We start from the raw sequence: 12,772 nt of genomic DNA, 5'->3' as shown, positions 1-12,772 counted from the left end.
GATTGTTGTCCACCTGGGTGATTCAACAAACTTACAATGGATCTGGTCCAGAATTGAAAACATTTACCAAGAGAAAAATGATTTTAAGTAATCCAATCAAGATTTGCTGATCACCCACGTTCTTCAATTTTATTCTCCAGTCTTGGAGAGCATTAATTAAATCAGGCCCATTTGCCTGTAAAATGACCAGGATAATAAGTGAGTCTCTTTGCTAGGTATTTCACTGGATCCCTTTCCCATCAAATGGCTCTGGGTTGATAAAAAAAAGTCTTTCTGAAGATCATCAGCATTGGGCATACTTTAGATGATGTGGATGTTGGTTACCTGGCTTTCTATCTGTGCATCATGCACCTAACAGCACCAGGAATGTAACAGGACCTTAAATCAACCAAGAATGATTATTAATTTACTATGCAACATTCTAACTGTAAAAAAAATTTATTAAAAAAAAAACAAAGGGATAGGAATACAGACTTGATAAATCTTATACAGTGTAGATACAGTTTCTGAATACCCGGCATGTCATCTGAGAATAGATATACTGTACATTTGTCTTTCTACTTTATACAGAGATTTCTTAAATATATCTGGTAAAAAAAATTCTTACACAAAACCAGGTTTTGAATATACACATTTTATGCATTACAAAAAAACAGGGTAAGCAACACTATTGCTTTTCTTACACAGTGGCACATTTCTGCCATATCAGATTTATGCAACTTGTCTTGTAGAAATCCAGCTCTACCACATACAAATACTAAAATGTCCATGTAAAGCAATATTTCATCTTACATGGACCATAACCCAGTGAATGACATATTTAGTAACCCTGACCGTGACATGACTGACATACTATGGTGTGGTGTACAAGTAAATGCAAACCAGATTTTTTTTTTCTTGGACAACCACCTTCCTTCCCAATTTATGGACAGTACAACTTCTGTCAACTGTAACATATAAACACAGTATGACATCACAACATTTTCTGACAAGGTACAAATACATGGGCTTATTTACCTATAACCATTAAAATGTCAACAAATAAGAGTTGGTCTCCAGCTAGGGTGTTCAAGGTATTCTTTGAAATCAGTAATACCATTTGTATCTCATTTAAAGCAAGTGCATTTCTTTAATTTCTTCAACGATAAGGTTTTGATTTTCTGGGTTGAGGTATAGTTTATTTTTGTTTTTCGACTTAAGTTTTTTTATTTTTATTCAGAGATATACATGTATATTTTTAGTAAGCTTTGAAATACGTCATTTCCAAGCGTGAGTGCATTTTTAACTAGCTGTATTTATTTCATGATGAATTAAAAAAGATACGGTATTAAAAGTTCAACATTTTAAATCTGAACTTCAAAGCTGTATAATCAGTAAAATGTAAATGAAATTCTTTTAATGTTAGATATTTACCTAAATAAATTCTAGATAATAACATTTTCCATAAACCAGGAGCATACCTAAATAATTGCATACTTTTTTTTTTTTTTAAGACTTACAGTACATGCTTAATAATGATTTATAAGTACCTGTTGCCCTGACTCATCTTTCAAATGAAAGCTTGCATTTGGTGGCCTCTGTATCAATGCATATTGATTTATTGCCACACATTATTAGATTATTTAGAACAGTTTTTTCTTGATAGAATGTGCTATTTAGTCTTTTATAGGATTCAGCATTCTTAAATAATCTGTAACTTTTATAAAAAAAAAAAAAAAAAAAAAAAAAAAAGGACCAACTTGGAATGTTATGGCCACTGTCTTTATTAATGGTTTTAATTTTTATAATCCTAAACTGTTTACTGATAAACATATGTATTTGTTAACATCTTTTAAAACACCTGCAATAATACACAGCTAAGTGCTCACCCATGATGAGCTCCACTTATAAGTAATAACTCTAGACAGCATTGTCCCTATGAAGCTGTTACCCTAATCCAGTCATGGCCAGCTCCATTGTGTGAACTCTCTAGATTATAAATGTCAAGCCCAATGTTGGATGAACAAGGTCAGCACTATACAAACCTGCAACGCTACCTTCCAAATCTACAAGATAAAAAGAAATACACCCCATATTACTTAGACATGCAGCCAACTGAGGGTTTAGTAGCTTTCAGGTGTTCAAACAAGAAACGGGAGGGGGTAGCCAAAGAATGGGTGGGATTATCTTAGAAAACACAATTTGTAATAAAGGAAAAGCATCTAAAACAAATCAAGTAACAAATGTTAAAGAGAACATCTAAAGTTTTACAATGCCGTAAATTATTTCCTCACAAATTTTTTAACAACATAGAAGGGTCATACTGGATTAGTACTAAACAGTCAAAAACAGCAGTAAATTTACCGCAGCTCATCCCCGATTTACTGAACCACAATACATTGAAGTGGCCTTACGGCTACAGTGAGGGCCCAGCCTTAGGTTGACAGAATAGGATGTTCACAGAACAAACCCACCCACAATCCACACAAATTTATGATCACCTAAAATAAAAGGATTACACAGTTAAATGAGGGCATAAATATGACCTAAAAGGAGCAGATCACTGCCCACCTATATTGCAAATACCAAAGGCACTTTTGTAGCTCTGAAATCCTGTGAACAGCATGGCATTCCTCTGAATCAAAAAGCATGAAAAAGTGTGACAATTTACAAAAGATGTCACTAAATAATTTAAGCAAACAGGAGGGGAAGGGATGGACCAAAGTGTGATGAATCGCCCCTTTTTTTATTGATCCATTTTATTTCTGCGAAGTAACTCATAGTCATTAACAGTTTTTTTCTGGTGGGAGTTAGAAACTGTTTCTATGAAGATACCCAAAAACTCCAGGCATGTAGAGGGGAGGGTGATTTATTCACTTCTTCAAACTTCGTTCTAACGTCAAACCTCTTGCACAAAGTAGAAAATGTGCCATAAAGTCAGGAACATTCTTCAGATGATGCTGGGCCCATGATAAGAAAAACATCCAAGTAATGGATGATATTGTTCGAAGCACACTGAAATTAACAGTGAGGAAACACAATTAACAAATCATTCTAAAAAAGTAGAAAAAGATTTGAAGTACCTACAAGAAAGGGAGCAGCCCATGGGAACAGCCTTATCATAGAAATAATACCTGTCCAAACGAAAACCCAAAGAGGAAAAACTGGATAAATGTGAAGTGAATTAAAAGCGGATTGAATATCTAACATAGCCAGCTACGCACCTTTACCTATCAATTTGAGCCTATGCAACACATCATCAAAAGAAGCGTTGGACACAGAGACTAAGTCAGGGGCAATATCATTGTTGAGTGGCCCTTGGGGAAGGACCGGTGATGAATAAGCTTATAAACATTTTATTTTTACATTTTGTTTCTTGGGAAAATAAACCCAAAGGTGATATTCTAAATTTTGCAAAATGGATCCAGGCATCCATTCTGCTTCAATCTCTTTCAAAACTCTAGCTAAGTGCTCTAGGCCTACAAGGGGTGCCAAGTTATCATACAACCAGAACCCTGAAATGGAGGGGGGAACACTCAAAAGTAAAACCTTCAAGAATAAGGTTTGCTATCGGCTGACCTGGGTAAATTAGCAGCCATACAAGCATGGCACTGGAGTTCTGTTCTTTAGGAAAAAGCTCCTTTTCAAGGTTCTGGGTGAATAATAGTTATACTATTAATATAATTACTTATTAAAAGCAAAACAAAAAACTTTTTCAAAGTAGAGGGTGGGGTCAGTCTAGAATCCATAGAACACTGCGGTAGCAAATGACAAAGTCATAATCCTACATCCTTCACTTCTTCATCCTTCTCTTGCTCTGGTGAACTATCATCATAGAAAAACCAAACCCTGGATTTTTTTTTTACCAAGCTTCCAGTACAATGTCAATGAGCTGATCAGAACACATTGTTCTAGATACTTTACAGTATGAAAAGAACCAGTTGGATGGCTGGACAAGGAGGAGATAAAGGGAATTCTGAACATCTCAGCTGACAAGTTACCCTAGCCAAATACAAATTTACTCAATCTAATAAATTGTTAGTTCTCATTTCTTGGTCTTCATTTTCGCATACTAGCCCTGCTGTTGTGCAGAGAACTGCCCTCATTACATGCTTACAAATCATTTTTTAAACTATTTTCTGGTGCACCACTAACACTTCTCTTTATATTCGTTTCCTATAAAATACATGGACAAGTGTAACATACAAAACAATTGGATGGAAGAGAATCTTTTCCTCTACCTTCTGACCTTTGTAAAAAAGCATACTAGACTACAGGTGGAGCCAGTGGTTTATTGTGCCAATTGTTTATATCCTGAAATATACGGATATTGTAATTATATATCTTACTGGATAATTAAATGGAAAATAGCAGTAGCTGTCCATAGTATTCAGCATCCAGTTTCCTGCATGTGTTATAGTTGGGCAGGGAAATACAAAGTAAAACGTCTATTGATCTAAATTATGCAGTTCTATGTGGGACATTGGATAGAGGGATGACTATGTACATTGTATTTCTTAGTTATTCTAATAAGCAGTAAAATACCTTTACAAAAGCCACTAAAGAAGGCTGCAGCTGTATGCATTGTGAATTATTTAATCCCAAAATAGGTGCCAGTGTTGTATTGTGATAATGAACATCACATGCATTAGTTCCTACAATGACATTTAAAATGAACGGTTTTCTTGCAAAAAATGTTAGGTGCAGTTTTATCTGTGCTGGGTTGCCTTAACATAATGCACAATATAAGGTTTGTTATGTGCGCTGATACCTTGAACAAATGTAATCCCAGCCTACAGTCAGGTTTACATCGGTATCTAACAGTCCAGAGCGCTGGCAGAATGACAAGTTTTTGCTCGCAATAAAAAGTAAAGAGGAATGACATTTTGATTTCAATTGCCTGTGTTGTAAATTTTGTAGATAAACATACATAGTCTGAACATGCAGCTACAGGATTCTTTTAAAGGTCCACCCTTCCTATACAATGGCCTTTCAGGATATGGGGAGATGTTCAATGCTCCAATCTTGTCTGTTGGATTTAGTGTGCAGTGGGCATTGATAAAAGTATTTTTATGAATGTTAGCATTTCCAAATAAAATGTATGTATTGGTGGCTACAGTTACAAAAAATAGATAAGGGGTCACACACCTACTACTATGTTTATTGCAACTCAGATTTATTTGTTATAACCTCACACGAATCCGACAACTCCAAGATGCTAAAACCTCATTTCTGGCTGGCTGTCAATGCTGCACACCCAAAGTTTCTCCTATTACCTAAAGTTTACCACTTCTGTGGAGACTGACATATACAAAATGTAGATACCTGATGTTATATCCACAATAAAGAACCACAGCACTAGAACAAAGATGGCCTACAGGCAAACTCTCCTTTCTGACAATAAGGTGACTTTAAGATTGCTGGTTTTTGCTATTCCAAGGTTAGAAAACATATAAATTTGGGACTTCAGTGCTACATTTTATACAGTTTTGTTTTTACATAACCGTTTATGTAGTAACTCATTCCTGTATATTGTATTTATATTTCTATCATTTGGCTTTTTCTTAAATTATCAGGTTTTCTTCAGTTGTGTTGCTTTCAGCAGTAGTCCCGGGTGATAAGCTGCACAAACAATCCTTACCATCTTCATCAATGGCATCAACAACTAAAATTCTGTTTGTATTGTTTTCATCGCCGAGATGTTCTGTATTTTTTTCCATTAATTTATTTCCATAAAGGGAAATATTTGTTGTGTCATTTCTGTGTGTGGACAAAAATTTCAGTTCAGTGTTCACCATCTTGTCATCATCAGTCACAGTTGCCATTTCGTGTTTACAGTTCTCCACTAATTCAATCGAACCTGCAGTTTCCGGATTGGTCTCTACTTCAGTATGATCGGTTAGCTTTTCCTCAAAAGAACCGATTCTTGCTTTTACCTGTTCCTGCTCAATCTTGGCATCCTGAGATTTTTGTACATGTTTTTTCAGGGATCTATTTGAAGCTATTGTCTTTTTAACCGATTTACTTCGCTGAGCTTTTTGTTTTGTGGGTGGTCCCCAAATGAAGTGATCGGGAGGCTGGTAGTAATGGTAAGCGTACCGCAAAAGTCTTCTTCTCTCTCTCCTTTCCTTTATAGTATAAACAAAATACTCCAGAGCACTTTGTTTCATATTTGGGATTGTGTTTTCAACAATAGATTCCTGAAGAAAGATTTTTACTAAGGGAGCCTTAAAATGCTCATATCCAAGTTCTCCTAGACTTTTTAATATACGAGTGATTCTTAAGTAGTTGTGCTGAGATCTGGAATGACAAAGGCAGTAGAGGTCATTTCTTGACCATTTCTTGGTCACTTCTTTTGTAATAATATTGTATTTTAAACAAAATATTTAAGTTCCTCAATGTAGAAAATTGTAAGGGATAAATAATACAAATACACCTGACTGGTATCTAGTATCCGTGAATTCCAGAATAAGAGATCAACATTATAGAGGTCTAATGTTGTGTTGTGCAGCTACTACTAAATTTTACCCTGGAGGTTTCATTATGTCACAAGACAAAGCAAATACTTATAGCTAAAACTCAACAAAAAAAGTATCAATCTATTCCAGCATCTCCATTTATTCCTGTACTATATCCATATCTTTTGGCTAATTAAACTAAACATGCAAGTTACTTTCAGCTAGATGGACAAATCGTGTTGGATTTAGAGAACAATATAAACTTTATGTCAACCTTGTCAACTTGTATTTGCGTCACAGATTCAGAATTTGGAATGTTTCAGCCCAACGGCTTTTGTCCCCTGGAGATAAAGGTTATGTAGCGGATGTCTATATAGTGCACAAAAATGCATGTCGCCAAGATTTTAGTGTTTAAATTTCTGTGAGTGTTGGACAGAATGGAATATTATTTTTATTGTTTATTAACGTGAATATTCCAAATGGCATTCGATGTCTCTGGGTATAGTCAAGCAGATCTCTAGTTAAGAATACATTTTGAAAGATCTGTCTATAATCTTTATCATCAACAGACTCCTGGAATGTGCAGACGTTTGCTACAATTGTTTTTCATATGGCAGAACATTAATATTATCCAGTATTTATAAAGCACCGACATATTAAGCAGCACTTTACAAAGCCCACTTTCATATCACTAACTGTCCCTCAGAGAGCTCACAATCTAACATGTTGTGGAATTGGCCATTAATCAAATTTGAATGCTTTACAATGCTGGAACATGCTGGAAAATCTTCCAGTATACCAGTACCAGCATATTAGAAGTTCGTTCAAGAGTTCACGGCTATTTGAGGGAGCTGCTCACACTTCTGGGTTTCGCTCAAAGCACCGTCATTAAAATCCAGTGGGGAAGCGCCTCCTTTGATTGTTTCAGAAGTTGCTATGCTAGTGCTGACCCCCCCTGCAGCTTTACCTTGTGACAATATTGCTCTTAGTGCCTCTGTGACAGTGGCTGCATGCTAAGGCTGTAAACATGTCAGATGATTCTTGGACATTACAAGCTGTATGTACAGCGCTTTTAGTCCCTTGACTGAAATTTTCCAACGACAAAAATCTAGCATGTGTACGCAGCCTAACACCTGTCTCTGACTTTGTCCGCTTGCTGTAACCAAGACCATTGGCTTGTTTCTGACTCTGGTATTGTCTGAGGGCCACAACCCTCTGCAGAAAAGTCCATGAGCCCTTGTGTACTGCTCTGGTGAACACTAGCAGCTTCTTAGACCCCTTTACGTGACCTATTATACAGTGAAGCAACTACATGAACAGGAGTCAAAAGCCATGATCAATTGATCATTTTATGATTAAATACCGAATTTCTATATCCCCAAAACTACTCACGACTATGTACAAAAATCTGATAGAAATTATACATACATACGATGTATACTATTCTTTGTGTCCAAACACCAGCCTGTTAGATCCTTTTTATAAAAAGATAAATTTCCCATTTAAACTAATATTAGGTTATGCAGTACTTAATGTCAGGATAATTGTTTTTAGGAGAGGAATGAGAATAAAAACCACAGGGCAGACATTCAATTAGACAACCTTTGATACTGTCTACCTTTCTGGACAAATGTATACCTTATATAAACATTGATTGCAAGTAATACTGCCACAAGAGCCATTTACAATGCCATACATCACAAGATGCCAGTGACAAAATTCTACTCAGGAATACTAGTTAGATAAAGATTAATGAATCAAAATTGATTATTCAGAACAGCGTGAATAATCTGACATACTCATTTAAGTGCTGAAATCGTTCTTGCCAGTTTGCTGATCTGGAAACGTTGCCATTCTTGTCTACCAACTTTAACCCTAAAAAATCCAGCATCATTTTATATGCCATAACAAATCTTTTGGTTGCCTCCTTTGTCTTTTTAAATTCCTTAAAAAAAAAAAAAAAAAAATCAAGTCAGTACACGAACAAAAACCATCTGAATGCTTTACAATTTATTTTACAACACATCTATTATGTTATGTTATCTTATTGGAGTTTATGATATGATATCTTTTTAAATAGGATTATTGTTCCTTGACATTTTTAAACTATTTAACTCACAAATTATATAATATATACTCCTGTAGGAAAGCTATATATTGTGAATAATGTATTGAGTTAGTATAATTAGCGGACTTTCCAGGCCTCCCTCTTCTGCATTTGATCCTTTGGTATATATACCTTGCAGCATTGAATTGTTGGTTTTATTGAGTGATTGTGTTTAGTTCTGAACTTAAGTCTTTTAATGGTACAATATATGCAGTTCATAAAATTGGGATCTATTTCCTAAACTATGATTGGTAATTTATAGTGATACCATTCTAGATCCTTTCAAGGTTTGCTAGATCACCCAGGTTCACTAATAAAATGTACCTTGTCCAGTCTTGTAGATCTTTATGTATCAGGCCCAATGTCTAAATCTGTCTATTCTTTTAAAATAATGTTTACATTTAAGATGATCAAAAATCCAGAATGCTATTAAAACATTTGAATCATACTACAGTACTGTAACTGCCTGAAAAACACAAAATAACTGTATAGCTAACTAAAAAAAACAATTATAGATGACAATAACATAAAATACAAGTGTAATGAAATATATAATCAGAATTACGAAGTTTGATTTAAAAAAAAAAAAAAATTGTTCTTTATTTTTAATAAATCTTAGGGTTTGCATGCCAGCTGGAGATTTAGTTTTGCATATTCCAGGGCTCATTAGAAGAAAGTCACTAAACATTTATAAAAAAACGACAGCCTAATCAAATTAGCATAAAGCTTCACAATAATTTGCTCATCTAATATTTTTTATAGCTTGATGTATTTGATGTCACACAGGTACTTCTAAGAACATCAAAGATGTCCCCCCTCTCTGTTTTTTTTAAAAAACCATGCAAACAAATGTCAACCCTCAAAGCTAAGTAAAAATGCATATTTATATTCGGAATTGTGAACAGGTTATGTGAAGCTGCGGCCTTTAGTCAGTATTTTAAAACATGGGCTACTCAGAATTTTTATTTCAAACCTGTAACCATAAAAATGCAGTAAACATTTATTTCAGTTTCACAGACTTGCAGTTTACCTCAATTTCATACGAGGTCAGTTCCTTGGCATAGAAATTTAAACCTTGCTCTCTTAGAGGAAAAAGCCTGCAACATAAGAAAAAGACTGCAGTGTAATGGATTCAAATATCCTATTTCCATATACTTGACATTTTAAAGATTAGATGATAAGCAAACAAATTAAGGGGAATATATGGCTGAGCAGGATCTTTGTTGTTTATAATCCACAGTACAAATCTGAAAGGTAAAAGCATGCATGTCCATGACTGTCAGTAAAAATGATGGTGTGCATTGAGACATAAATTTTATCCTCACCTACAACTATTTTTAATCCATTCCCAGCAAATGGTTTTATTTTTTTTTACCCTGCCCTCACACAATTCCTTGTGGCCCCCACACAATTAACTATATATATATATATATATATATATATATATATATATATATAATTACAACAACATAATTTGTTTGACTGAAGTTTTACTGTAATAGGCATTTATTAGAGATAGGAGAGATCAAAACTTACCATTGTATATATGTATGATTATGTTCCAATTTATCATAGTCATACTTCCATTTGTTTAGAATGTCTTCAATATATACTCCTAAATGTGAATAAAGCAAATAAAATCAAAACTGAAATGTTGAAAACAACAAATATGTAACACATTCATATTTGCATTTATACATTGGAGCTGATCTACTTAAAGAAATAGGCTATTCACTTAAAAAAAATACAGCATTGCCTAATGTTGCAAGAGCATATAATTCACATTCCTTTGTGGACAGCCTACAATGATTTAATAAATCAACCAATGCATAGCAGATATTTATTAAAAGGGTTTATAAAGGACACATGTCCATGATCTATGATATTTGACCTTATACACTTTTTTTGTTTTCAATTTTTTTTTATTAAGAATAAGGGTTTTACAATTTTTCAAAAAGAAACAAGCAATAACAATACAAAACAAATAACAAGAAAGAAGGGGGGAAAGCGTGGAAGATAGTCCAGTTCAACTATGGCGAATAAACAGTTAAGCATTACAATGCCTGTGAATCATGACAAAATAAGCAACTAGAAAATCGACAGTTTGATTCAGCCAAAATTACCATTATTAAACAAAGGCTTAAAAAAAAAAAAAAAAAAAAAAAAAAAAAGATATTAAAGAATTAAATATAACCCACATTATTCACTGGGGTGTGCACATTAGAAAAACCTTTTAAAGTAAAAGTAAATCTTTATTAAAGTCAGCCGGCAAGTAGTTGTCTATCCAGGGTGACCATATCATTTGAAAAGTACCCATAGTTTCATTCAGTTTAGCTGCCAAAAGATAATTAGGAAAATACCAGTTGTCCTTATGCCCTAGCAAGTGTTCGTTTAGCAGAGGTAAACACAAAATTAGGAAGCTTAAATTGGTATTTCGTACTGTTATTGGGTTTCAATAGTAATAATGCGTCTAACGGGTCTTTCCGCATATTTCGTCCCAAAAGTGTGTACACTAGTTGGTGAAGTGGGTGTGCACATATGATAGTGCGCACCCACTTCACCACATTGCCTGAAACACAGATTGGACATTGTTTGATAAAATTTCGCCAATCTAACTGGGACCAAGTACCAACGCATAGGCAATTTGTAATTAGCTTCACGGAAGCCAGTGTGGACAACACCTTGTGCCACCGTGTCCTAGATTTGTGCCCATTGTGTGTCATCCAATGTTCTGCCCATATCCTCTTCGCACCTGGTTGCATACATTGGTTTATCTGACAATTTTGCTGAGAGCAAAGAATTATAAAATTAGAGAAATAATTCCTTTACCCAAGGGGTCCTTGTCACATTTCCCTTCAAAAGTAGTGTGTGACAGGATTATGTATGTGTTTGAGTAAGGACCGAACATTGTGACGTAGCTGTACATAAGAAAAAACACATGAGGAGGGACATCAAACTTAGATTGTAAAGATGGGATTTACATTACTCCCACAGCCATCATTCAATCTTTGGCTTTGCGGATATCTCGAGCCAACCACTCAAGACAAACGAGATGGTACCTCAAAACCTGTAAAAAACTGGGGTATGGTAGCCAACGAGGTGTGTGGTGACATCAGAACACCAGAGTATTTTACATCATTCCATACTTTCAAAGAGTGTTGTGTGATGGGGCTATCAACCCCCTTCTGAAAGGTTGGATGGATCTAGAGTAGGGTACCCTAGGTCTAGACCCCTGCCACACAAAATCTGAAAACTCTCTGTAGTGAGCGAATTAGATGTGAGATGGTATAGCTACCGGGAGACCCCAAAATAAATACAGAGACCTTACACACATTTTAGGATATAGGATGTCAAAATGAACCTCCTGGACATTTGGTTTGATGTCCCCAGCATATTATTACAGTAAAAAAAAACATACCATACTAAAGTGCCTTACAGCACCCATATGTCATACCTTATACCTTGTGGTGCACAGCTTTGCAAAAATACAGGTGTGTTTTTTCCTGTGATAAAGCACTTAGCTCATTATAAATGCCATATCACAAAGTATTGACATGCACTAAAAAACACTGCTATAAACAGTGGGATTTTCCTCACAACATACAATAAACAATGCTAATACCATGACCTAGGTGCAAAAACTTACAGCAAAGTTTTATGAAACTTTAACAAAATTACATCACTGACAAAAATTGAAATAATGCTTTCTAATAAATCTACCAGATCAATAAAGAATACTAAAATGAATGGACAGAGAGTGATTGTAATATTTACATCTAACTATTTCTGTCCATTGAACTGCTTTTCACCTGAACATTGTATTGTGTCTTAGTTCTTGCAACGTTACACTTTTTATACCAGGTTATTATGAGGGACATTGACAAATACTTTCTTCACTATCTATATCAACATATTGCAAAAATATTTAGACTCTTGACTAATATAAACTTAAAAAGCTTAACATTTTAAAACCATTTAAAGCAAATCCTTTTGGCATCATGATTTGTAAGCTGAAATTTCTAGGCTATGCTCCAATCATGGACAGTAACATCAAAGACTGCTTTTTTCTAAATCTAAGCGACTCAGCCCCTCTGAATTCTTCATTAAAAAATATAAAATTTAGCAGCTAAACAGTGACTTCTGTGTTCAAAGGAAAACTACAGCATGAGCACAGTAAGAGACCTGCAGCTTTTTACTGGTTCCCATCTCAGTCACAGATCAGAGCATA

The 12,772-nt window shown here is 34.8% G+C and overlaps 1 protein-coding gene across 3 annotated transcripts in view; it reads right to left on the bottom strand.

Moving 5' to 3' along the window:
* Window positions 1–1,747: 1,747 nt before the first annotated feature.
* The window catches only part of OGFRL1 (opioid growth factor receptor like 1), a 28,585-nt gene continuing 17,560 nt past the window's right edge, over window positions 1,748–12,772 (bottom strand). For 2 of the 3 annotated variants that reach the window (XM_072408503.1, XM_072408504.1), the window contains exons 4-7: window positions 10,081–10,159; window positions 9,575–9,641; window positions 8,237–8,382; window positions 1,748–6,279 (exon numbers count right to left, since the gene is read on the bottom strand). In XM_072408503.1, the coding sequence (XP_072264604.1) occupies window positions 5,544–6,279; window positions 8,237–8,382; window positions 9,575–9,641; window positions 10,081–10,159 (1,028 nt within the window). In that variant the 3' untranslated portion in view covers window positions 1,748–5,543. The remainder of the gene's footprint in view (window positions 6,280–8,236; window positions 8,383–9,574; window positions 9,642–10,080; window positions 10,160–12,772) is intronic. The other variant, XM_072408505.1, reaches the window with a different exon arrangement.

Source organism: Pyxicephalus adspersus, chromosome 4 (genome assembly GCF_032062135.1).
Source record: "Pyxicephalus adspersus chromosome 4, UCB_Pads_2.0, whole genome shotgun sequence".
Classification (NCBI taxonomy): domain Eukaryota; kingdom Metazoa; phylum Chordata; class Amphibia; order Anura; family Pyxicephalidae; genus Pyxicephalus; species Pyxicephalus adspersus.
Note: the sequence above shows the minus strand (reverse complement) of the source record. Positions and strands in the feature narration are given on the sequence as shown.